Source organism: Salvelinus fontinalis, chromosome 7 (assembly GCF_029448725.1).
Source record: "Salvelinus fontinalis isolate EN_2023a chromosome 7, ASM2944872v1, whole genome shotgun sequence".
Lineage (NCBI taxonomy): Eukaryota > Metazoa > Chordata > Actinopteri > Salmoniformes > Salmonidae > Salvelinus > Salvelinus fontinalis.
The window spans coordinates 28,342,343-28,369,513 of NC_074671.1; the positions used below are offsets into that span (position 1 = coordinate 28,342,343).

Here is a 27,171-nt window from a genome sequence, read left to right on the forward strand (position 1 = left end):
ATATGTATATACTGTATTTTATACCATCTTTTGTATCTTGCCTATGCCTCTGTCATTGCTCATCCATATATGTATATGTATATATTCTTATTCCATTCCTTTACTTAGTGTGTAATAGGTAGTTGTGGAATTGTTAAATTACATTTGAGATATTGCTGCACTATCAGAACTACTGTTGAAGCACATCATTTCACTACATTCGCAATAACATCTGCTAACCATGTGTATATAACCAATACAATTTGATTTGATTTGATCTTTTGAGATGAATATAAACATTCACAACTTTTAAGAGGGCCTTCTCTATCCCACCCTTTTGCCACAACAAAGGTTTGATTTCAAAATTCCATTGCATCATCTGGAGCGAAACAGCTCCTGTGAGTTCCACATTGACCTTCTTAGACAGAAAACTGTCCAATTAGTTGATGAGGAGGTGGTGGCAGAGAGAGACCTTATCACCTGGATATTGCCTTGAACTAACCGTTACTGCAGCATTCACCCACACAACAGCTCCTAGCAGCAATGTTTTACGCCGAACTAAAGAAAGTTACTGTTTATGTATTTCACATGAATCCCTCAAGCAGATATCAGAACCTCAGGCTTTGATAGGGCCCTCGCAGATGTTTTACTTTCTCCTTGAGACATTGTGTCCATCTTTTCATTGCTATTTTCCCCTTTTACTTTACCACTTACTGTGTAAACATGTTGTCTAAAGGGTGTCGTGAAGAGTGCCGTCTGTATTTGTATTTACATCAGGGCAGTGATGAGGCGCTGGATGACTCACCAAAAAGCACGGAGAACTATGACGCGCCGTATGTGCATCTCTCACATTTCTGATGGGAACTAGCTTGGTCTCACTCTTCTCAAGGGAGGAATTTAGGGGTGAGGCCTCTGAATAGAAGTGAAAACTCATATTTCTGAATAGATATTTCAGATAGATAAACAAACGTTTAAAGACTGTATTGAAGTTTGCAAAGCAAAACTACCACATTTGTTTAAGGCTGTTTTATAGTTATAAATTCATAATACAGAACACAAATGCACAGTTTGTATTTCGTAGAACAATATAAAAGTAATGAAAGGTAGTGTTTACCTTTATATTATAACGTACACAGAAAATTCTCAAGCATTAACAAAAAACAAAATGAACATTCAGCGTGTTGAGTCTGTGGACCCATAGGGACACCACAACAGTGTTAAATTAACACACTGCTTAGTGTAAAGCCTTATTCAAATATTTCCTAGAGTACCTTTCAAGTAAATCCTAGAGTTACCACCCATGACTGTATTTGTTACCGACATAGACATGGATATTGCATTCATCCATCTGCACACCTATCGACATCACCAAGTGAGATCCCACGTGAATAGGTCATCATGACAAAAAATATGTTCTTTAACACAATACGTCACTTTGATCCAAAACCACTCCTATAATTATCATATTTCCCAGCAGTTAGATTTTGGGGGGAATTGTTTATTTTGTATTGATTTATCAATCGTATGCTACACAAAATAAATAACCAACATTTTTCTAAACTAATCCAATCAGTCAGATTTTTTGCACCCATTACTGAAATGTTTGTTCCAGTTTAAAAGCGTTAGATAGTCTCCTCAAAACGTTTGTTACACTGTTAGTCATTTTGAATGCAGGTTGCAAATGGCTAAAAAGTCTAACTGTTGGATCGCTTAACTCTGGCTGGATTTCAATAGGACTTACTCATCACTTTGCAAGCCAGCATAATGTGACTTGCAGGTACGGTTGGAAAATTCTAGCAACTTTCCGGAAATTCCCATTTTTTCCAGAAGTCCTTTCCTGAAAACGGAAGCTGGAAATTGGAAGTCCTTCAATCAGTTTTTAGGTCCTTGGAATTTTGCAACCCTACATCAAGGCCTGATGTTGCCTGAGGTATGAACTGGACAGTGGAGGCTCCTCAGAGGAGGAAGAACCATCCTCCTCAGTGAATTTCATAAAATGTAAATAGTGAAACATTAAAAAAGTGATACTTTTTAGATAAAACTATACTAAATATATTCACGTCACCAAATAATTGATTAAAACACATTGCTTTGCAATGAAGGTCTACAGTAGCCTCAACAGCACTCTGTAGGGTAGCACCATGGTAGCCGGAGGACAGCTAGTTTCCATCCTCCTCTGGGTACATTGACTTCAATACAAAACCTAGGAGGCTCGTAGTTCTCAACCCATTCAATAGACTTATTGACAACTTCCAGAGGATGTCCTCCAACCTATCATAGCTCTTTCGGCATGAACTGACGTGTTGTCCACCAAATCGAAGGATCAAATAATGAATCTAGTACTGAAAGCATAAACTACATCTAGCTAGCACTGCAGTGAGTAATGTGGTGAGTAGTTGACTCCAAGAGAAAGACAATAGTTGAACAGTTTTGACAAATATTTTTTTTAATGAAGGAAAAGAAAGAGAGTGAAGGAGAGAGCTAGATATACTTTTTTGGTTATTTTTTCACTTTCACTTACTTAGCTAGCAGCTAGCAAGTTTAGACTACTCAAACACCCGGTTCAAACAGAGAGGTGTTCTATGTTAGCTAGCTGACTATCCAACACTGGAACTTTTCCAAGTCAAGGTAAGCTTTTGGTTTGATTTATTTATTGCCACAGGGGCCTACCGGTGTAACTGTGAAACTGCTTGCTGCTGACTGTACACTGTACTGCATGATTGTAGCGGGTTTACTAACACGTTAGTTCTAGTTGCTACAGTATGTTGATGTTAATATTGTGACAACGACGTAGGCTGTGTATAGAGGTTAGCATTTATGATATGAAGGTTTGGCTAGGATAGTTTTTTTCGCCTGGTCACAGACTGCTGATGTGTTGTGCATTGAAGTCCACAAGCTAAGGGAAAAGGTGAGAATAGGAGAGCGCGTAGATACGACGTGGAATTATACAACGATCAAAGGGATCATGCTGTTTGTATGTGGCTGCTATGAAAGGGAACTACGCTCGAGTGTGATCAGGGGTGTATTCATTCTGCTTATTCTGTTGAAAAATGTTTCTTAAATGGAAGCAAATGAAAATAAACGGGGATAAACATATCAGAATTTGTCCAATAGACACTCTTGTTTGCAACTGATGACTAACGATTACACCCTAGATCAGCTAGATGCAGGCAAGAGTGTGCAACGCAGCATTGAACGCATCAAGTGTCTGTCACCTTGATTACTCAAATATCTCTCGACCTGTGCATCTACCTTGTAAACTTTATTTCATAGGCTAGGTTGTAGCAACCTCATGGGTATAAGGAAATGTCAAGTATCATGTAGTGGCCTAAACCAGGGTTTCCCAAACTCAGTCCTGGTGCCTCCCCTGGGTGCACATTTTGGTTTATGCCCTAGCACTACACAGATGATTAAAATAATCGAAGCTTGATGATGAGCTGGTTATTTTAATCAGCTGTGTAGTACTAGGGCCGGGGGCCTCAGGACCGAGTTTGGGAAACCCTTGCCTAAAACTATCAATGTTACATTGAGCTGGGTGAAAGGAATATGAATGACAGTCATCCAACATGCTGTAATAGAAATAAGGCCATGCTCATAAAAAATATAATGGTCCTCATCTTAAACTGCACAGACTGCCACTGGAACTGGAGTACAATTATACACTTATAACTAAAGGTACAAAGGATGACTTACAGCAGCGTTTACCAAACTCTGTCCTCGGGACCTACACAGCCGATTCAAATGATCACTTGATGGTTAGTTGATTATTTGAATCAGCTGTGTAGTGCTAAGGCAAAAACAAAAACATGCACCCCTTGGGGTCCCGAGGACTGAGTTTGGGAAAATCAAATCAAACGTTATTTGTCACATGCGCCGAATATAACAGGTGTAGGTCTAACCGTGAAATGCTTACTTACAAGCCCCTTAACCAACACTGCGGCCTCCCGAGTGGTGCAGTGGTCTAAGGCACTGCATCGCAGTGCTAGCTGTGCTACTAGAGATCCTGGTTTGAGTCCAGGCTCTGTTGCAGCCGGGCCGCAACCGGGAGACACATGGGGCGGCGCACAATTGGCCCAGCGTCGTCCGGGTTAGGGAAGGGTTTGGCCGGCAAGGATGTCCTTGTCTTATCGCGCTCTAGAGACTTCTGTGGCGGGCCGGGCGCATTCACGCTGACACAGTCGCCAGGTGTATGGTGTTTCCTTCGACACATTGTTGTGGCTGGCTTCCAGGATAAGTGGGCATTATGTCAAAAAGCAGTGTGGCTTGGTTGGGTCGTGTTTTGGAGGACGCACGGCTCTTGACGTTTGCCTCTCCTGTGTCCGTACGGGACAAGACTGTATCTACCAATTGGATACCACGAAATGGGAAGAAAAAGGGGTACATTTATTTTATCATAATAAAAAATAAAAAAAATAGAAAAATCGAGTTGATAAAATTTTTACTAAATAAACTAAAGTTAAAAAAAGTTTAAAAAAAAGGAACACAATAAACGAACAATAACGAGGCTATATACAGGGGGTACCAATACCGAGTCCTGCCTTACAGGGTACAAGTATAGCACATGTCAAACTCGGTGTCTGTGGGTTTTCGCTCCTTCCTTGTACTTGATGAATTAAGGTCACTAAGTAGTAAGGAACTCCCCACACTTGGTTGTGTAGGGCTTTTTTGAGAGGAAAAAAGAAAAACCTGCAGACACTAGGCCCTCCATGGAATGAGTTTGACACTCTTGAACTACAGTGACAACCTTTTATGAGTGGGTAATGCAATGGCCTGGAACTCATGGTTTACAGGCCACATTAGGCATGCAAGTCACATTATGTTGGCTAGCAAAGTGTGTGCAATTCCTATTGAAATCCAGCCAGTGTGGGGATATCCAACTATCACATTTTCTTGTCACCCTCAACATGTATTAAGAATGACTGGTTGGGAAAAACTAAGCCATGAGACTCCCTAAGGGTACAAGAAGCCCAAGTAACACATAGGATTAGTTTAGAAAATGTTTGTGGTTTTATATTTGCGGAGCATAAGATTCATTAATTAATCAATCATTCAATGTACATCCACAAACAGATATTGAAACAAACAATATTACAATGATGGGCGTGGTTTTGGTTCAAAGCGATGTGTAGGAGTTTCAGGCACTTGTATTAGGGTGAAACTTTCAAAATAAGGCCTTATGATATATGTATGCTATTGTGTTAAAGATTATTTGTTATAATAACATATTTGCATAGGATGTCACTTGGTGATGCCCATAGGATCAAAAAAGGATGAATACAACAACCATGTCTATGTCACTAACAAATACAGTCATGGGTGGTATATATACAATTTACTCGAAAGACAAGGCACCCTGGGAAATATTGGAATAAGGATTTACACTAAGCAGTGTGTTATTTTAACACTGTTCCACAGACTGAACACTTTCAGTGTTGATGTAACACTCTCAGTGTTCATTTGTTTATTCTCACACTGGAGAATTTGCTGTGTAGCTACAGGTCCTATCTAATTCATCTGCCAAGAAAGTTCTGGCATGTGTCAAGAAACTTACGATGCGCTTATGACACCGTCATGAAGGTTCAAATACTAGAATGTGTTACCCATCTTTAGAACTAATGCAGAACGAGGTCACGTATAGAAAGTTATGTTGCTTTAAATACTGTTTAAAAAAATATCAAGAAACTGCCTGTTCAACAAAAAAAGTATAACTGTCATAACACTGATAATAATTATTACAGCTAGCTCCACTGTTTTCAACCATACAGGGGAAGAAAACATGAACTTATTTGTCTCTTCCATCTGGATGTCAACATTGAGTTCAGGGATGTGCTGTACTATTATATATGTTATTACATTAAATGAATTAAATAAAAAAAATGTTAAACAACTGTTAGCCATTCAGAAGGTTGTGTCCTCCTCCACTCCCCCATGCCAGAGAGTCAGTCTGACAAGGCGTGATCCGGGGTCCCGGGGACATTGATCAGCGTCCACAAAGTCCCATGACTCTAGGGAGCTAATGGATCCCGTGGGCGACCCTGTGCCCTCGAAGGCGTAGGTCTTCAGGCAGTCAAATGGCGGCACGTAGGGGTCCTGATCTGCTTCATCCAGCCTGTCCATAATGAACTGTTTAAAGACATCGTCCTCGGGGCCGATGAGGAGGGAGTGGCGGAGAGACATCGACATTCTGATACTGGCTGCCACCTCCTCTCTGCGGAGCCTCCTGTCCCTCCTGCGGGGGTGAGGACGAAGGGGGACAGCGGGCTGACAGAATCCCCCCAGGTCACCCCCTCCGCCTCCTATTTCTCCGTAGTGCAGCACCTTCTCTGAGACCCCCTTAGGCAGCTCCAGCTCCTTCTCCGCTCTCCCCAGCCCCTCCAGCTGTTTCCTCCTGTGTCTCCTCAGCATCAGCATTACAATGCACAGCACTGGAGACACAAACCAACAGGAGATGATTGTGTGTTTTAAACACACATGCTGGCAAACTGAGAGAAGAGCATTTCAGGTCTGGATTAAGTATGTACACTCTTTAATGACAAGTAATAGGGCGGGCTTTGATTTGTTCTATTATTTGGGGTTAATGTGAAAATCTTTAAGGGAAACATTGAGAGGAAACAATTGGGAAAATTAGATACAGATGTAGGATCTTAATTATTTTGTTCGTGAGATTTTCCAGGAAATGCAAAGTTGTAGTGTATTTTAGTTTTCAAAAGGCTTCTAAAGTTGGCAGTTTCCGCCTTGAAAATGTCAGACTTGATTTCCCTAATGAAAAATGTATCAACCCCTACAACAATGTCCATTAAAGGTAGAAATATGGCGTAGACGCAGAAAGTTAACAGCATAGTGGGTCAATTTCCGCAACAACTATGAGCATTGAAGTGCGAGGCTCAACTTCTCTGCTGTTTCAGTGGCCTGGCTACCATGCTTTAAACAGCTTAAAGTGAGCCCGTGCACACGCGCAGATACTGTCAGTGAAGTCTTGCATCTCGCTCATCTCAAGAACTGTGGTGCTGCTCGTGGCAACACAATTTCGCTGAGTCTACCTTTTATTATAATCTACATAATAATTCACATTTCCTGTTGCTGCAGGATTATTTCCTGCTGTAGCAAACGGGTTCATATTAAGATCCTACATCTGTACCATCATTTCAGCTAATACTGTAAAATAATATTTGATCTGAAGTCATCATTCATATTTCGCCTCATACAGTATCCAAAATAAATCAATTCTTTAGTGTGCTTTTAAGCCTAAGGGAACTAGCGATATCGGTAGTGGAGTAACCTCGTACAAACATCCGGATGTCTCGCAAGCAAGTACTGGAGCGCTAGTAGCGGAGTGCTTATTGAGGCTAGTATTGGAGTGCTTTTTGTATTGTTTTCATGGGGTATTGCACTCATGTGAGGGGATGTTAGCCCAGTAGGCATAGCTATTAATATTTAATGTGATGGGCATAAGGATTACCCAAAGCAACAGAGGTCATTATAAAGCTCTACACTATTGCAAACCCATCAATGTCCCATGAAGCATTGGTATTGATGCATTGCCACAAATAAGCACATTACTAGCTGAAAAGGGACACCATTATTTTTGCTTTGCTAAGCATTTAGAAGTTTGACATTTGTGTTAAGGGCACACTAGTGAGTTTGAGTAAATTATGACTGTTATTAATGAGAGTGGGATAGGTTTCAGAGATATCCAACTATATAGCCACACACTACATACTTGCCCAGTTGATTTGAAGTGGAACTGCACTAGCTCACACTAACACAACCAGTCTGTTGAAAAAGAGTCACTTGTAACTTGTAGATCTGAAACAGTTTATTTGAATCAGGATATGTTTCCATGTAAACACATTCAGAAAGAACCCATCATATCGGATCCAAAGCATTTTAATGCAATAACGCATAAAATAGAAAATACCAGATATGCCCATTCCAAGAGTACAGTGTCACTGACCTGTGAGTGTTGCCAGGCAGACCAGGAAGCCAAGCAGGGTCTGTAGGCTGACCCCAATAGAGATGGCCAGGGCCTCCACCCCGCCTGTGGGGCAGTGTCCGGCGGGCTGACAGCTGCACACGCTGATGGTCAGGGTACTGGTGCTGGAGAGGGCTGGGGAGCCACTGTCCGCCACCACCATGGGAAGCAGGTACTGGGTACGGTCCCTACGGGTGAATGAGCTCCGCCGTGCCAGGATGCTAGCACTGTTGTCTGTGATGGATGGGAAGGTTTTATTTGAGGAGCGAACCTGATTTTAAAGCTTAAAACCTCTACAGGATCGGTGATTAGCATGAGGTTGTAAGTAACAAGATCATTTCCCAGGACATAGACATATCTGATATTGGCAGAAAGCTTAAATTCTTGTTAACTAACTGCACTGTCCAATTTACAGTAGCTATTGCAGTGAAATAATACCATGCTATTGTTTGAGGAGAGTGCACAGTTATGAGCTTGAAAATGTGTTAATAAACCAATTAGGCACATTTGGACAGTCTTGATACAACAGTTTGAACAGAAATGCAATGATTCATTGGATGAGTCTAAAACTTTGCACATACACCGCTGCCATCTATTGGCCAAAATCTAAATTACACCTGGGCTGGAATAATACATTATGGCCTTTCTCTTGTATTTCAAAGATAATGGTACCAAAACAAATTAAAAAACGCATATTTTTTTCTTTGTATTATCTTTTACCAGATCTAATGTGTTATATTCTCCGACATTAATTTAACATTTACACAAACTTCAAAGTGTTTCATTTCAAATGGTACCAAGAATATGCATATCATTGCTCCTGGTAATGAGCTACAGGCAGTTAGATTTGGGTATGTCATTTTAGGCTAAAATTGGGGGAAAAAGGGTCCGATAGATATGTATGGTGTCCATTTTAGGACAGCATCACAGGTCTATGAAAGTTGCTTAAGACATGTGATGATGTCCTAATATGGAAACCGTAAATATATACGCTTGTCTATCTTTTCTTTCAGTGCATAGCAACACAGATGCTTAAGTGATGTCGGATTGTGTTCATAAATAGTTTGAATAACAGTTAGAGGATCTATCTGTACTTGACCTTGGTTGTCCCTGATGGTGAAATTAGGGTTGATGTGCTTCTCAGGGACCATGGAGAAGTAGAAGTGGTGTCCCTCCACAGGGTCGTCCAGATCCACAGCGTTGATCAGCTGGATGAGCTTACAAGACAAACAGACATAGCTGTCAGACCATGGTTCTGACTGACAGTGATTCTCAATGAGCATCGGAAAATACAAAATAGCATTGATAGTCCTACCTAGGGAATATCCCAACATTTATCTAAGACAGTCAATACAAGGTAACTGACAAACTAACTGAGATAGCCTGTGATTGTGATTCAGCATTGTCCTCTCCGGGATACAGCCTATAACCTGTACAGAAGGCAAATGTTGCATTATTCTCAGTTAAAATAGTGAGGGGTCCATCCTACCTCTCCTGACTGTGTGCCCTCACAGATATATGGCTGGTACTCTCTGGCAAGCATTGGCGCATTGTCGTTTATGTCCAGCACTTTGATGAACACCACCACAGATGAGGATAGATGGTTCTGCTCTGCAGTTGTCAAGATAGACATTTGTTGGAGTCCGTTGGACACATGTATCATAAATGCTTTGGAAAAGCTCTGTCACAAAAGCAGTTTAACGTGATAAATGTTACTGTAATAGTCACATCTCCTTGAATTACAACGGTGGCTCAAATCATCACTCAATCCCAAAGCAGAAGGGATATTGGACAAAATGAAAGCTATAAAAACAGTCTAGAGCGTTTCAGGAGAATTGAATATTGTACTTCCTTTGAGGCTAGTTGAAGATGGTTCAGTATACCAGTAAGCTATTGCCAGTCATAGTGCATCTTTGCCATCATAGTGGATTGATGTGCTTTTCTCTGTATTATCAATACCTTAATGTATTTTGTATGAATGAGAGAAATTCTCCTTACTTGTTTCCTTGGCATTTATGGTTAGATTGTGCCAGGCTGCTTCCTCGCGGTCCAAAGGTTTCACAACAGTTACAGTCCCATTGTTTGGGTCTATTTTGAAAGCTTTTGTGATGTCGCTGCTTTTGTCAATGGAATATCTGGAAGAGAAATCACCAGGACACACAGTTAGCGAGCAATGCAAAGTGTTGGTTTCTCATAGCTGAGCAGACAAAGCACAGCGATTCCACCGAGAGATCCTTTGAGGAAACTGTTCATTTTTCTGTATTTCACCGACACATATTCAACGGGCTCGTACAAAGCCCGGTATGACAGAACAGCAATAGAACAAAACAGTATGAAGAATTGTCGAGAATGACATTGTCAGGTGAATGTTTCCCAGAATGCTGTGTATCTGAATAAAATACCATTCCAAAACATCTAAGTAAAATCAGATAGATAGTGTTTTTTTCTCCAACTTGCCTTCCTGTGAAGGCCTCCAATAGAAGCCACAGCATACTGTGAGTGATATGCAGCACCTGCCACTCTTTAACATTGCTGGGCTACAGGCAACAGCCCTGTCTCCGCAGCAACGTGCCCCACTTGCAAATGACTCTAAATCTGAATTCCATATGCCACCTCATACGGCGCTTTATTACATTTCTAGCGTCCTCTGCGAGTCACTTTGTGATAATACCACAGCAATAGATAGAAAAGCCTGTGAGGTATGAAGAATAGCCATGATTTATTCAACAGGCCTCATTTCCTGCTAAAGTAATATGAGGTAAATATGACCATGTACGGGCTATCCACTGAAATCAAGGGTAAAAACAAATAAAATGCAGTCAGTAAGCATATTTCCATCCACAGTCATACCGTATAATTTTTTTCTTATCACAGGTGTAATGGAAACAGGAAGTGTCGGTATAATTTCAGAAATGTCGACAATTTGTTAGTTTGTCATGGTGTGATCTTTTGGTGTCGGGTAAAGTGAATTATGCGACAAATTGTGGAGGAAACGATTGTGGAGGAAACGATTTCTTGCGCAATTGTTGATATAATAACCATCATGTCAAGGTTCATTTGCATTCATGCGATGCTATGTTGTGTGGTCCTCAGACTACGACTTAGAAAAGTATGTACTGTTTATTAGGCTACAGATGAAATAAGTTCTAATGAATTTCACAGGGTGTTGATGTTCCTTTGCTATAAACATTGAGGGTCTTAATTTGTATGATGATGGTGCTTAGCTACCAATTAACAAATAAGAAAGATCTTGCTGTTATCCATCTCATCCAGTGGATGCTGCTGAGGGGAGGACTGCTCATAATAATGTCTGGAACGGAGCAAATGGAATGGCATCAAACACATTGAAACCATGTATTTGATACCATTCCACTAATTCCGCTCCAGCCATAACCACGACCCCGTCCTCCCCAATTAAGGTGCCACCAACCTCCTGTGATCAAATCATGTAACCTAACCTGTCAAGTTTATCAGTGAACAGTTGTCTGCTATTAATTGCAATAGTTTGTCTGACACAGCCATTGATAGAGTGGAAAATGCAAATGTGGTACTTTTTTATGATGTTTTTTTTGTATCTGCATGAAAATCTGTCGCAAATTGGATTAAATCCTAGCTAGTGACACTACTAGAAATATATTAATTGTTTTACTCCAAGGAGGCATCCGTCTACATGTGAACAGCTTAGACTGCTAACTTAGCAGTGCTAAGTGCAACCTATGGCTGGGGTTAGGAGGCGGGACATCTGTCCAGGTTGTCCTATTTGACAGTCATGGAGGGTCACTTTACCTGATTGGGTTGTTGATTGCATCAGTGTCTCTGGCGCTAACGGTGCCAACCACGGTCCCGGCCACCATATTTTCCGGAACCTTCCACTCATAATCGGGCGCCATGAAGATAGGGGGCTCATCCACATCCTCGACGACGATCTTTAGGGTCGTCCTGTCCCGAAACTCGTTGTAGCTCAGAAAGCGGGTGTCTATGTGATCGTTGACAGCCTCCGCAGCCATTACGAACCGTCGCTTGCTTTCATAGTCCAGAGGCTAAAAAAGTAAAAAAAAATCAATAACAGCTCTTTGTAGCTAAGCTCTTACTGGAAGGCACTTTTTGGTATGGAACAACTAAAAATACCTCTTTTGTTGATCGATTTTCTAGCAGTGTGATACAGTATGCCACTTTAGATTAATTGGCCAAAATATTATGAAGACATAACCATTTCACAAACCCTGAAAACCAGCACCCTGCTCTCTTCTTTCAAGTCCCCTTTCCCCCAATTCTATCAGATTGGACGAGGAAAATGCTTCATTCAAAGTCATTGAGCCACCAGCTGTAGTCTTGCACTTAACTGAAGCAGTATTTAGATTGACAGTCAATGATGAGCCAATGATTTTAATAACAAGCCGATTTCAGCCCCATTCAATTCCCCTGTGTCTTGAATGGAATAAACAGTGTATCGAGAAGAACACAAAGTCTACTTTAAATGAATTGCACAATAGAGGAAAAGGCCATTCAAAGACATAACTAACCTAAAAATAAGTTTCTATAACCATAGACAATATGAAAAACAAATAGCATAAAGAAGTCAAAAGATGTAAGTACGGTGTCCATGTTAGGCCAGCATCACAAGGATGTAACACTTTGCATTGGTGGCTAAAGTACAGTAAAGTACAGTGTATTAACTGTCTTCACCTTGGCCAGGAGGACCACTCCTTCCTGTGTGACTGGATCCGTTTGGATCTTGAAGGTGGCGCTCTCCTCCAGGTCCTTTAGGCTGTAGTTCATCCTGGCGTTGATGCCCACGTCACCATCGTCTGCCATGATCCTGCCCACCGTTGTGCCCACCACAGCAGACTCCAGAACAGCAAAGGTGTACAGGTCTGGGGAAACAAGAGCCCAAGGAGAGTCCAAGGAAATCGATGAATGGATACATCTGTTCAATTGATTCTGCTGCTACAGACAGATACAGTGTGTTGGAAAATGAACATTTGTGAAAATGTATAACTTTTCACATTTTCACATGCCTGCAAGAAACTAATAAGGACTGTCCTTTTACTTATTGTATACCATGTTTCTAGGAGTTTCCTGTGAGGCTGAAGAAGTGTGGCAATTAAGTTGTGAATAGCCAGTGAAGGGTGTCTGTAGTAGCGTGGAAAATTATAAACAGAAATCATTAGCGGTCCGTAGGAACCGATTGTGGTGAGGCATAGATAAGTCATAACAGGTGATGGGTCTATATAATCCTGGCCCAACTCTAATAAGATGATGAGAAAATGTGATTGTGTCTTTAAGGGAATCTATTTGGGTGACTGCCACAAGTTGTGGACGCTGAACAGACTACCCAAAACAAAAACAACAAATGACTACTCTCTGATAATAACTTTCAAAGGTTCCAAACCACCTTACACATCATTGTATTGGTCAGTGTGTGAGATATAAACTCATCAAAAAAAGAAACATCCCTTTTTCAGGACCCCGGCTTTCAAAGATAATTCGTAAAAATCCAAATAACTTCACAGATCTTCATTGTAAAGGGTTTAAACACTGTTTCCCATGCTTGTTCGATGAACCATAAGCAATTAATGAACATGCACTTATGGAACGGTCGTTAACTTCTTGTGGGCAGGGGGCAGCATTTTCACTTTTGGATAAATAGCATGCCAAAATTCAACTGCCTGCTACTCATCCCCAGAATATAAGATATGCATATTATTAGTAGATTTGGATAGAAAACACTTTGAATCATGTCTGTGAGAATAACAGAACTTATGTAGCAGGCAAAACCCTGAGGACAAACCATTCAGAATTTGTATTTTTTTGATGTCACTGTCTTTTCAATAAGATTTCTTAGAGACACCAGATTTCTAATGGACTTGCTTGCAGTTCCTACCGCTTCCACTGGATGTCACCAGTCCTTGGAAATCGGTTGAGGTTATTCCTTTGTGTAGTGAAGAAGTAGGGCTATCGTAAATGAGGGTCACATGAAGTAAATTATTTGAGAGAGGCACGTTACGAAAAAAGTTGCGTCAGTTTGTTTTCTTTTTGTATTGAACATAGATCCTCCCGTCTTCAAATTGATCGATTATTAACGTTTAAAAATACCTAACGTTGTATTACAAAAGTAGTTTGAAATATTTTGGTAAAGTTTACTTGTAACTTTGATATTTTTTTTAGTGAAGTGACGGAAGTTGGAAGCTGTGTTTTTCTGGATGAAACGGTTCAAATAAATTGACATTTTGGATATATATCGATGGAATTAATCGAACAAAAGGACCATTTGTGATGTTTATGGGACAAATTGGAGTGCCAACAAAAGAATTTCGTCAAAGGTGAGGCATGATTTATATTTTATTTCTGCGTTTTGTGTCGTGCTTGCAGTGTTGAAATATGCTTCTCCCTTTGTTTACTGTTGTGCTATCATCAGATAATAGCATCTTATGCTTTTGCCGAAAAGCCTTTTTGAAATCTGACATGTTGGCTGGATTCACAACGAGTGTAGCTTTAAATTGGTATCTTACATGTGTGATTTAAGGAAAGTTAGATTTTTATATAATTTTATTTGAATATGGCGCGCTGTATTTTCCCTGGCTATTGCCCCAGAGTTAAGACACTAACAGCTTACTGACGGTAGGCAATTAAGGTCACAGTTATGAAAATGTAGGACACTAAAGAGGCCTTTCTACTGACTCTGAAAAACACCAACACCAGGATGGCAACAACTGCCCGAGTTACACCAGGAACGCACAATCCCTTTATAGGTGCTCAGGCTGTCTACAATAGGCTGAGAGAGTCTGGACTGAAGGATTGTAGGCCTGTTGTAAGGCAGGTCCTCACCGGTTTTGTCTCACCAGGGGTGATGATCGGATTCGCGTTTATCGTCGAAGGAATAAGCGTTAAAGCGAGGCCTGTACTCTGAAGCGGGATCGATTTGGAGGTGGAGGGTCCGTTATGGTCTGGGGCGGTGTGTCACAGCATCATCGGACTGAACTTGTTGTCATTGCAGGCAATCTCAATGCTGTACGTTACAGGGAAGACATCCTCCTCCCTCATGTGGGACCATTTCTGCAGGCTCATCCTGACATGACCCTCCGGCTTGACAATGCCACCAGCCATACTGCTCGTTCTGTGTGGGATTTCCTGCAAGACAGGAATGTCAGTGTTCTGCCATGGCCAGCGAAGAGCCTGGATCTCAATCCCATTGAGCATGTCTGGGACCTGTTGGATCAGAGATTGAGGGCTAGGGCCCTTCCCCCAAGAAATGTCCAGGAACTTGCAGGTGCCTTGGTGGAAGAGTGGAGTAACATCTCACAGCAAGAACTGGCAAATCTGGTGCAGTCCGTTAGGATGAGATGCACCGCAGTACTTAATGCAGCCAAACCAGACACTGACTATTACTTTGATTTTGACCCACCCTTTGTTCAGGGACACATTATTCCATTTCTGTTAGTCACATGTCTGTGGAACTTGTTCAGTTTATGAGTCTTGTTATGTTCATACAAATATTTACACATGTTAATCTAGGGTAGGGGGGACGCTAGCGGCCAACATCCAGTGAAATTGCAGATACTCAATTCAAATATTTAACATTCTTGAAAATATATGTGTTATACATCAAAATAAAGCTTAACCTCTTGTTAATCCAGCCGACTTGTCAGATTTCAAAAAGGTTTTACGGCGAAAGGAAACCATGCGATTATCTGAGGACAGCGCCCCGCATACAAACACATGAAAATCATATTTCAACCAGGCAGGTGCGACACAAAAGTCAGAAATAGCGATGTAAAAAATGCCTTACCTTTCATGATCTTCTTCTGTTGGCACTCCAAAAGGTCCCTGTTACATCACAAATGGTCCTTTTGTTTTAATAATGTCCTTTATATCCATACAAACTCAGTTTAGCTGGCGTGCTTCAGTCAAGTTAATCCACCCATTTTCCCTCCATCAAAATGCATACAAAATGAATCCCGAACGTTACTAATAAACTTTTCCAAACAAGTCAAACAACATTTGTAATCAAACCTTAGGTATCCTAATACGCAAATAAACGATCAAATTTAAGACGGAGAATCGTTATTGTCTTTAAAAATACCAAAGAACGCACTTTCTTCCACGCGATTGGAATCATGACAGCCACAATGGGAGCCACCTAGAAAAACTACAATTTCTGGGTCATTTTTCCATAAACCAGCCTATAACTCTTTCTAAAGACTGTTGACATCTAGTGGAAACTCTGGGAACTGGAATCTGGGAGGACTTGGCCTTATAATTAAAGTAATAACCATTGAAAAAAGTGGTAAGTGGAATTATTTTTTGGGGAGGGTGGTTTGTCCTCTGGGTTTTGCCTGATATATATATATACATATATCATATCATCAGTTCTGTTATACTCACAGACATTAATTTAACAGTTTTAGAAACTTTAGAGTGTTTTCTATACAAATATACCAATTACATGCATATCCTAGCTTCTGGGCCTAAGTAACAGGCAGTTTACTTTGGGCATGCTTTTTATCCGGATGTCAAAATACTGCCCCTACCCCAGAGAGGTTAAGTTTGCTGAAAATAAACACAGTTGACAGTGACAGTTCTTTTTTTGCTGAGTTCATAAGTTATAAACTTGTAAGAAACTATTTGAAACATACTCTATCTCAAATAGCATAAGAAGATTTAGAAAAAAAGAACGTCGTACTTTGTTAAAAGTGCTGTCCCTGTTTTCCCATTTGAGAGAAATTGATTTCTTCCCTTGGCATTCATTTAGAGAGGTTTATCTCAGAGGAAGCCAGGTTTGTTTCCAAAGGTCATGACAAATGTCCTTTCATGTGTGAATGATTAAATTCATCCAGCGGGCTCACAAACAGACACACACACACGCAGCCGCGCCACACACACACACACACACGCACTCGCGGGCACACACGTTCTCTCAGAATATACATCTGCTTGTGTGTTTAAACTGCAGTCTACAACAAGGAGTAAGAGCAGAATACAACTGTGTCATGCAAACTAAAGAGGTTGAAAATACTCATACTCCTTTCCTCTTTTGTGATGTGAATCAGCATGTGCGAGAGGATTGGAAGTGGCACATTGACTCTGTGGAAGTGACTGATGTGACTCACTGTGCTGGAAGGTGGGTCCGTTGTCATTGACGTCCGTCAGGCTGATGGTGACCGTGGTGGAGGCAGAGTAACCACCGCTCAGTCCCAGCATATCCTTCACCTGCACCACCACCAGATACTGGTCCCTAGCCTCCCTGTCCATGTTGGCCATCGAGGTCATGATGATGCCTGAGGGTGGGGGAGGGAGAGGAGAGAGAGAGAGAGGTAGGAAGGTGAAGACAGAGAGAGGGGGGTGGGGGAGTGAAGAGAGAGATACCACCCAGAGAGAGAGGGGTGAATTCACACAAATCTTTCTTATGTTTAATAGCATGATAATCAATTAAATCAAGTACTTGCTCTTTAAAGATCTTGAACATGACATATTTTGTATTCATGAACCCATGTGAATGTATCTACAGTATACACTACATTAGTATTCTAGCTAAAGAAAGGTTAAATAAATCATTTAAAAAATACGTGGCCAAATGTATGTGGACACATGCAACATCTCATTTTGAAATCATGGGCATTAATATGGAGTTGCCGCCCCCACCCCTCTGCTGCTATAACAGCCTCCACTCTTCTGGGAAGGCTTTCCACTAGATGTTGGAAAATTGCTGCGGGGACTTGCTTCCATTCAGCCAAAAGATCATTAAAGAGGTCAGGCACTGATGTTGGGCGATTAGGCCTGGCTCGCAGTCGGCGATCCAATTCATCCCAAAGGTGTTCGATGGAGTTGAGGTCCGGGCTCTGTGCAGACCAGTCAAGTTCTTCCACACCAATCTCGACAAACATTTCTGTAGGGACCTCGCTTTGTGCACAGGGGCATTGTCATGCTTAAACAGTAAAAGGCCTACCCCAAACTGTTGCCACAAAGTTGGAAGCACAGAATCATCTAGAATGTCATTGTATGCTGTAGCATTAAGATTTCCCTTCACTGGAACTAAGGGGCCTAGCCCGAACCATGAGAAACAGCCCCAGACCATTATTCCTCCTTCACCAAACTTTACAGTTGGTACTCTGCATTCGGGCAGGTAGCATTCTCCTGGCATCTGTCAAACCCAGATTCATCGTCGGACTGCCCGATGGTGAAGCGTGATTCATCACTCCAGAGAACGCATTTCCACTACTCCAGAGTCCAATGGCGGCAAGCTTTACACCCCTCCAGCCGACGCTTGGCATTGCGCATGGTGATTAAGGCTTGTGTGCAACTGATCGGCCATGGGAACTCATTTTTTTAAGCTCCTGACAAACAGATATTGTGCTGACATTGCTTCCAGAGGGAGTTTGGAACTTGGTAATGAGTGTTGCAACCGAGGACAGACGTGCTACGCAATTTTTACGCGCTACGCACTTTAGTACAAGGTTGGTCATGTTCTGTGAGCTTGTGTGGACTACCACTTTGTGGCTGAGCTGTTGTTGCTCCTAGACGTTTCCACTTCACAATAACAGCACTTACATTTGACCAGGGAATCTCCAGCAGGGCATTCATTTGACAAACTGATTTGTTGGTAAGGTGGCATCCTATGAATGTGCCACGTTAAACGTCACTGAGCTCTTCAGTACAGGCCATTCTACTGCCGATGTTTGTCTATGGAGATTGCATGGCGGTGTGCTCAATATTATTCACTTGTCAGCAATGGGTGTGGCTTAAATAGCCCAATGCACTAATTTGAAGGGGTGTCCACATACTTTTTGCCTATCTCTCAACTATACCTGTCTTGGGCTCCACAGAGAAGTAGGGCTCCCCCTGTAGGATGGAGTAGATGAGCTTGGCATTGTTTCCGAACAGGGGATCGTCAGCATCTGTAGCTGTCACCTGGGCCACGATAGTCCCTGTGGAGGGGGAGAGGATCACACAGGCAGGCTTGGCTCAGGCTACAGCCTTCCAGCCACCCTCCAGCAGCCAACGGGGAAATAAAGTGATTATGCCACGTTCCCACAGGGTCTGTCTGGCTCAGGGGTGCGGAGGGAGGCGGTGGGCAGAGGAGGGATGGGATAAGGCTGGGTGCCCAACGCTCACTGTGGCCTTTCACTAGGCACTGAGGCTGGGCAGGTGTGCGTGACAACCTCTCCACCCTCCACCGTGACATCTCTCTTTCCCTTTGTCTCTCGCTCCCTATCGTTCTCTCTCCTCGTTTCTCTCCCTACACCACTCTGTCACTATCTTTCTCTGTCCCTCTCTTTCAGTCTGCATGTCTATTTCTGTTTCTTCTAGCGACCACTCTCTCTTTCTCTATCGCTCTCTCTCTCTTAGCCGGGGTATTACTTTCTGTATCTCTCATTCTCTATGACCACCTCTGTTTGTGTCTCCACCTTTTCTTTTTTTCCCTCTCATTCTCTCTCCCTTCTTCTCTTTCTCTCTCTCTGTCCAAGTCCAATGCATTATGATTTATTACAAGAAAGATATTACTCTGAAAAGGCAGATTACATATAAATTGAAATGGTTATGCTTGCGCTATGAAATGGCACTAGTAATGATAACATTATTTACATAAAAATAAATAATGTGAGGGATTCAGAGGGATGATACACAAACCAATACTTTCAACTTCCTGAAAGGGCGACTAAGGACAGACATATAGCCTTTATATTATTTGATCATTTCAAATGAGATGAAACAATTCATTTATTTCAAATGCTCTTCAAGGTACATTTCAAACCTGTATGAAATCCCCTGGACCACGTGAGGGACTCACAAATCACAACTCCAGGTGCTAAGCAAAATACATCCATACGGGAAATGTACATGTTTTCATTTCAAATGCTCCTCAAGGTACAGGTGCAGGTCACATTTCAAACCTGCGTAAAATCACTCTACCATGTGACTTGAGGGACTTAATTGTAACTTCATGTGCTCAGTCAAATTCACAAGATCCCTCAACTAAGTTTTTTCATCAACCATATGCGTAATTTAAATGTAATTGACTGTGTCACTGTCCATACTAGGACAGTCACAGCAGGAGTTATTTCAAACTTCTGCTGGGACAGAGGCTGTCTTAATATGGACCTGTAGTTTTCGCATATTGATGTGTCAAACTTACCCAACGGACACATCTCAGGGATGCTGGAGACATAGGGCTCGTTCTGGAACTGGGGGATGTTGTCGTTGATGTCTTGGACCTTGATGATGAACTCTGACTGGGGCTCCACGGGTTCGTTGGACTTCCGAGCAAGGGCATGAGCCTGCAGGAGGTAGAAGGCCTTCTCTTCGCGGTCCAGCTTCTGCAATGTACGGATCTCTCCTGAATATTCATTAATCTCAAACATCTCCCCTGCACCTTCCCCCGACAGTGTATACTTGATAGAGAAATCCCCTCTGTCGTAGTCTGATTTTAGCTGAGGGAAAGGAGAAAAGAAAACAAATCTACTGAGAATTTAGTCAAAAGCCATTGACTGCTATAATGTAGGACATTTTCATTCAGGGGAGAACTGGTACCTGGCCAATCACGCTTGGAGTGGGGTCCTCCTCTGGGACAAAAATCTGTTTCCAGATCCAGCCCCGTCTGAGTCTCTGGTGTAGAGCTGTGGTGGGAGACCCCTGGCCAAGCTGGTGGTTGGGCTCCAGACTGTGTGGAGCTCTCGCCTCACTCAACATGCAGCATGATGTCAAGGACAGGATAATAACTAAGTCCAGCAGACAAGGACACCGCATTGTGTTTGTCCTCTGATCCATTTCCTGAGCCTCTCCCCGTGGTTAGCGCACAGAGGTACAGATGTCACTGGTTCATTAAAAAGGTTCCTCTGAGCGTCAGAGAGACACAGTGATATGGTAAGGACCTCAGAGAGGTGGCTGGCCACCCTGCTGTTGGCCTGTTGCTGTAGACAGTCATTCTGTTGTGGAAGGGACAAGGGTGGTTGGAATGGATGACTTGTTGAACTTGTTTCATAAGATGAATATTCCAACATATTCATAAGATTTTGTAACGATTTATCAAAAATGGAGATGATGGGTGAATTAATTCTGGTCAAAGCAATTTGACCACATTGAGAGATGGAATCCTCATCTGAACAATACACAACCGAGATCAATTTTTAATAAGAAGAGAAGCAAGTCATCTTTCATATTTGATTGTTGTTTATCTAGCTGACAAGATGAAAGAGTATTTTTACCAGGCTTTGACACAAATCTAAATACCAGCCGTGGCCTCTATCAACCCCTTGTCAAACACTGTATTTAGAGGCATGAAAATACATTTTAAACAGCTATTACTGACAAGCGCAATTTCAACAGAGATATCCAAGAAAAGTTTTTGTGTTTCTGCTTCTTGGAAGGATGGTCTAATGCTGGGAATTTGACTTGAACTCTTGTGAGGATAAAAAGCCTCCTCTGTTTTATGAGGAAACAAGGCCATGTATTGTATTCCATGGGCGAGCAGTAGGACCCAAACATCATTCCTTCAGCATGATACAGCTCTCTGCAGCTGACTAATCAATAATTGGTCAGACATGGACAATAGAAACACATGTGCCTGGAAAGAGCATAAAATGTCCTCTGAAATGTGGAGCTTCGGTCAAGTCTAGGACATTGCAGGATGACTACATGTCTAATAGTAGTTCCGGAAGGGGGAGTTTAGGGAATGTGGAAACCCAGCAACAGGCCTGGTCAATATTAACAATGGAAACAAAGAGATATGAACTGTAGACCATATTTTACTTATCTTATATTAATAAAATGTAAAACGTTTTGTACACAAAAACTGAACTGACAATTCTAGAGCATTTTAGTGGTTTTCTGTTTGAGCTGATAAATCAAACGTTTTTTTTTTAATAAACTTTTTGACAGTGCCATCATGACAACCATGCAATATATCTGCTGGTCGCTTCTGCCATTGACAGAGAAACCAATATGAAACCATTTGCATTGGTATGGTAACCAATAGTGATACTCCACCAACAGCTGGTGTCTCTGTCATTATAATGGCTTGTTTCTATTTTAGTGTCTTGCTAATCTACCGTTTCCCTCAGATTGTCTTCATGCTATTCCCAATATAAATCTTGTCTCATAGAGATCAGGTGTGTAACTGAGTCAAATAGTTGCTGTCTGACTGTTCACTCCTGATGCAAACAGTGCCCCACGATTCCTTTTGTGTCTCCTGTTCAGAGAAACTCTCCAAATTATTTTGTGGTGAGAATGGCTTAAAGGCTCAGTGCAGTCAAACATGTGATTTTCATGTGTTATATATATATATATTTATATCCGCATTGTGAGGGTTGGAATAATACTGTGAAATTGTGAAAATTATAATAAGGCCCTTTTAGTGTAGAGCTGTTTGAAAATCCTGCATGACATTTCAGCCTGTTTAGTTGGGATGGAGTTTTTTGCCTGCCTGGAGAAATTAACAGGCAGTAATTTCATTACAAAAAGCTCTCATAATCTCGTCTCAAAATTAGACGTTCATCCATTTTTCTCAAACATCAAATTTCGAAGTTGTTCCAAATGTCTGAAGTGTTTGGTTACTCTGTATCGTTCCAAGGTTTAAGTTTAGGCATTAACTAAAAATGATTAAGGTTAGGTATTAACTCCAAATGGTTAAGGTAAGGGTTAAGGTTTGGTATTGGCTTAAAACTAAAATATCTAAAACAACTTTGTATCATTGGATTCAAACATGCAACCTTTGGAACCAGATGCGTACAAGCATCTGCCATCCCCATCCACAACACAATAGCAAAACCAAAGCCTGTTGCCCCTGGTGGCTGGTTTTCGCGTTTCCATGTCCTCAGACATGGATAGACGTCGAATACTGACTTTTATGACGGGTGACCTGCCTGAATAATTAATAGACCAATAAAGAAGAAGAAAAATTGCTCTAAACCTCTGCCAATAACAGCTAGTGTTCTGTTTCCCCCTGCCCACTCAGACCACTCCCAAACAGTCCTAGCAAAATTCTAGCTTGAGAAATTGCTCTGTGCTAAGAAGCTATTTTTTGTTTCCAGTAAGATACTTAATTGTTACCCAGAAATGATTTGATATTGAGATTTTTTTTTAAAGGCTGCATTGGACCTTGAATTCAAGATATGAAATAGTAGTTTCATCAAAATACCATCACCATCAGTGAAATACTTCTAGTAGTTTAACATTTTGTATGTTTCTGTACATTCAGAAATATAGACCTTCAACGTCACCAGAGATAATGCTGTGTGCAATAATATTAAATAATACAATAATACTGTCTGCAAGTAGTGGTCACTGTAGTAGCCATGGAAGTAGTCTGACTGCCTAATGGTCATATTTAATCTTGTGAAAGTATTTACTGTCAAGCTCCATACATTACAATGTGAATGTAAAAATCTATTACCAATGCCCAATTTCTTTTTGAAATTCAATTTGGTCGCACAATGTGAGTGAAAGTGTATATGTTTGTGTGTAAGTGCGTCTTAACTGGGCATATTCATATCAGCACGAGCCTCGTGAAGGGAAATTCCAATTAGTGGCCAGTGAATCGTAAAGTAATGATGGGCCTTCATAGGGCTGCCAAGCAGGCTAACTGAACGCTGATGGCCAAAACTAGAAAACAGCCTCCGACGCTACTGAGGCAACTCCCAGTGTTAAACATCTCCCAACTAGGTACGCCAATAAATATCAGTGCCAGATAAGTCACACACCACCGTGACTGGCTGACACACTGCCCAACAGATCTAGAGATAGTTGGCTAACAAGATGCATAGACTAGACAGAAAAACAGCACCCATGCTTTTATACAAAGGCTCATAAAAATATGGTGTTATAGGCAGGTCTTAACTCAAGTCTGTCCTAACTCATAAGTGCTGTGTAGTTTGTTTAGAAATACCTAATGCCATGACAACAGACTAATGTGAATCCGCCAGGTTTCCTCCCAATCCATATTGTATGCTAATATTTCTATGCATGTCCATTAGCAATTCTTTTTTGCAATAGCTTTTTTCCATGGTAATTCAACTGAAATGGCATCTGGCTCAATGGCATCAAGTAGCACAATGAAACATAGCGTGGATGGCACAATGAAACATAGCGTGGATGGCACAATGACATGGCGTGGATGGCACAATGAAACATAGCGTGGATGGCACAATGAAACATGGCGTGGATGGCACAATGAAACATGGCGTGGATGGCACAATGAAACATGGCGTGGATGGCACAATGAAACATGGCGTGGATGGCACAATGAAACATGGCGTGGATGGCACAATGAAACATGGCGTGGATGGCACAATGAAACATGGCGTGGATGGCACAATGAAACATGGCGTGGATGGCACAATGAAACATGGCGTGGATGGTGGTGGATTACTTATTCTAGAATCTGTCAAAAATGTAATAAATGCAAATTACGCTGGGGTGTTGATCTGAGCAACCCCAGAAAGTGGTCTATTTTCCATTCGCTGCACCATTTGAATTTATTTTTGATGTATAGGATCACTGCGTGTAGCACCTTGCGGCTGGCAGACCTTTTTTTTCTGTAGTAAGCAGGAGCATGTACACATCTCCACTGCTCCATGACATGACAGAGTGAGAACGAGCTAGGGTCTCGCAATGTTAAACACTAGATGCAGTGAGACAGTCACATTATTTTCCTATATGTGATCTCATTGAGATATTTACATTCTCCACATCACGCCTCACATACTGTTAAACTACCTACCTGTCATTTCTCAGAACTGGCTGCATTAAACATGTGTGCAATGTGCCATAAGGCCTGTGAGTGTAACACAAGGTAGTCTATGTAGACAAAGACGTTATAACAGAGTAACTTCAGTGTATAAGACATGTAATAACAATATGACACTCCAGTAAGGGTATGTCCATCGCAGAGTAAATGTTTTGTCTGTGTGCAGAGCATGCTGTACTTTCATCCCTGGCATGCAATCAGTGGAACAAAGTAACAGTACAACAATAGTGTAACTAGTCAATTTCAAAAAAGTTGTATGCCTATAGATAGCCAGCCTGAAATGTCACTTTACGACAAAACACTGCTGAATGATCCCCCTTTCATTTCCAGCAGACAGATAGAATGGTTGATCTCCCTGTGAAGAACCAAACCATCGTTGGATCACTTCACCAAAACTAAAATGGATTTTAATTGGTCATTGGGGAGCCCATGTTGGGACATGTTGTTTACTGTTCTGCTTCAGAAAGCAATGTCATCTACCTCTCCTAAATCAGGAACATGAATACCCCAAGCTGAACAAAAACAATGGCAGAATGTCACGCTACCATGTACTACTTAGTAGAAGTCTTACTGTATTTGCGTGTTGTTATGTTAGACATTAGTGGCTACAATGTACCACTAACGTGGTACTTTTAGAGTGAAAAAAAAGTTAATTGTTATCCTTTTTAAGACATCCTTTGTACATTCACACTTTGATATTTCTATGAGTAAATTGTTTTGTCTTGTTAGTTTCATAAGCGATTAGAATAACGCATCTTAATGAAGAATGACAATGTACACTATAGAGTTCAACATGTTCAGAGGAGTTCTTAATTAAGACCACAATATCACCAGAGTTTACATTACAATTCTTCATTAACATACATTATACTAATTGATCATCTGTCTTATACAGGCAACTGTAATGATATGTGTTAACCAGTAGAGACAAAAGGGACTAACAGTTTGAGATGCATTGAGCAACAGTGAGGTCATTCTATAGATATGCCATCTGGGTGTTTAACCCTCGCTCTTCAATGGTCATGCCCCTGTGGAAATCGAATTCACATAATATAAAAATCCCCATCAAACTTTGTTTGTTTAAACTAGAGATATTTTTTTTGCATGGGCTGCGTCTCAATCCACAGCATCTGCCAATATCGCCCTTCCACATCTGCGGTGAAAGGTGGCAGAGCTAGAGTGGTGTTTGTCAGACCATGAGAACAAAATTTGGTCTTCTCACAAAAACGTTGTTGAACGCTGATACTCTCACAAACACGATGGTGTTCTCCGTTTTGCCCTAGGACGCCCACACACCTCACAAGACTCATCTGAAGGTCCCAGGTACCAGTTAAAATAATATATGGAAGTATATATGGAGATAGTTTAGCGCCTATTATAAGGGGATAAATAAATGTAAAAACATGTATAATAATAGTTATCTGATCTTTCTTACATCTCTCAGATATAGGACAGACACTTCAGAACAAACTTGCTTTAGATTTTTTGGGGGGACTATCTGTTGTAGTGAATATCTTATTCAATGTGTTTCTATTGGCTAATAGCATTGATTCCAAATTCAATGTTTCATCACATATTTTTGTAATATTTTTTTTTGATACCTTCAAGGGGTCTCACAATACAAAATCAAATAGTTAAATGATCCTTGGAATGACCATCGCATTACAGAAAGCCCATTCAATTGATTCATTTTGATAAAAATGTATTCATGCTGCTATTTCAAGATTTATAATGTTTAAGGCTTTATAGAGCATATGATATACTTTGAGTTTTTTAATAACGGTACATGAACAATGATGAAAGCATTTCTTCAAAAAAATAAACCATACCGAATTGAATCATCTCTAGTAGATCTATGTCTATACTCTTTATTAATTTCACATTCTGAAAGAAACATTAGCTACACCCACCTTCATGCGTGATTGTTCTCTCTTTAAGCCACTCTTCAACAGCTGCTACCAACAGAGATCCTCATGGTGTGGAAGAAAACACACAGTCTGGTTAACTAAGGGCCCTGGTACTGCAGATACTGCTTTTCAGACCCAATAACAGTAGCAGCAAATGGACATGGTTCTCACAATGCGTAATCCCTTCCACTGACGACCTCCCCCTTTCTTCTTTTCTTCCCTTTTTCTCTCTTTCTCAAACTTCCCTTGAAAGAACAAACACTGGCACTATTGTCTGGGTGCACATCTGAACAGTGCTGAACACTCACGGCCTTCATTGCCATGCAAATAGCCCCAGCCTGGAGATACAACAGGATTTCTATCTTTCTACCCGGATCTCGCTTGCTCTCCCTCTCTCTCAATCTCCCTCTCTGTTTGCGAACAATCCAGCACTTATTAGAATCTTGGATGGCAATGAATCCAAGGAGACTATTTCTGCGAGTGATAAGAGGGTTCAGTCTGTTTTTGACATTTAAGCCCGAGGAGAAAGACGGAGAAAGCCCTCGACGTAGGCCTTGTCTTGATATTGACAC

At 41.3% G+C, this 27,171-nt stretch overlaps 1 protein-coding gene across 1 annotated transcript; it reads right to left on the reverse strand.

Annotated features, from left to right (window-relative positions):
- Positions 1 to 4,963: 4,963 nt before the first annotated feature.
- cdh19 (cadherin 19, type 2) lies at positions 4,964 to 26,911 on the reverse strand. Its single transcript, XM_055928981.1, has 12 exons — positions 26,603 to 26,911; positions 20,480 to 20,874; positions 20,085 to 20,379; positions 18,757 to 18,876; positions 17,062 to 17,229; positions 12,638 to 12,825; positions 11,738 to 11,991; positions 9,950 to 10,086; positions 9,441 to 9,562; positions 9,051 to 9,168; positions 7,934 to 8,185; positions 4,964 to 6,404 (listed from the first exon to the last, which is right to left on the reverse strand). Exons 2-12 carry the CDS (start codon positions 20,714 to 20,716, stop codon positions 5,878 to 5,880), a joined length of 2,418 nt encoding a protein of 805 aa, XP_055784956.1. The 5' UTR covers positions 20,717 to 20,874; positions 26,603 to 26,911; the 3' UTR covers positions 4,964 to 5,877.
- Positions 26,912 to 27,171: the final 260 nt, after the last annotated feature.

What these genes read in the sequence shown, in the direction of transcription:
- cdh19 (XM_055928981.1), bottom strand. Translation starts at nt 20,716, where the DNA reads ATGGATCAGAGGACAAACACAATGCGGTGTCCTTGTCTGCTGGACTTA. An exon ending in AGGGCACACAGTCAGGAGAG is followed by an intron (nt 9,169 to 9,440) that starts GTAGGATGGACC and finishes TTGTCTTGTAAG; the next exon opens with CTCATCCAGCTGATCAACGC. An exon ending in CTGCCTGGCAACACTCACAG is followed by an intron (nt 6,405 to 7,933) that starts GTCAGTGACACT and finishes TTGTGTCTCCAG; the next exon opens with TGCTGTGCATTGTAATGCTG.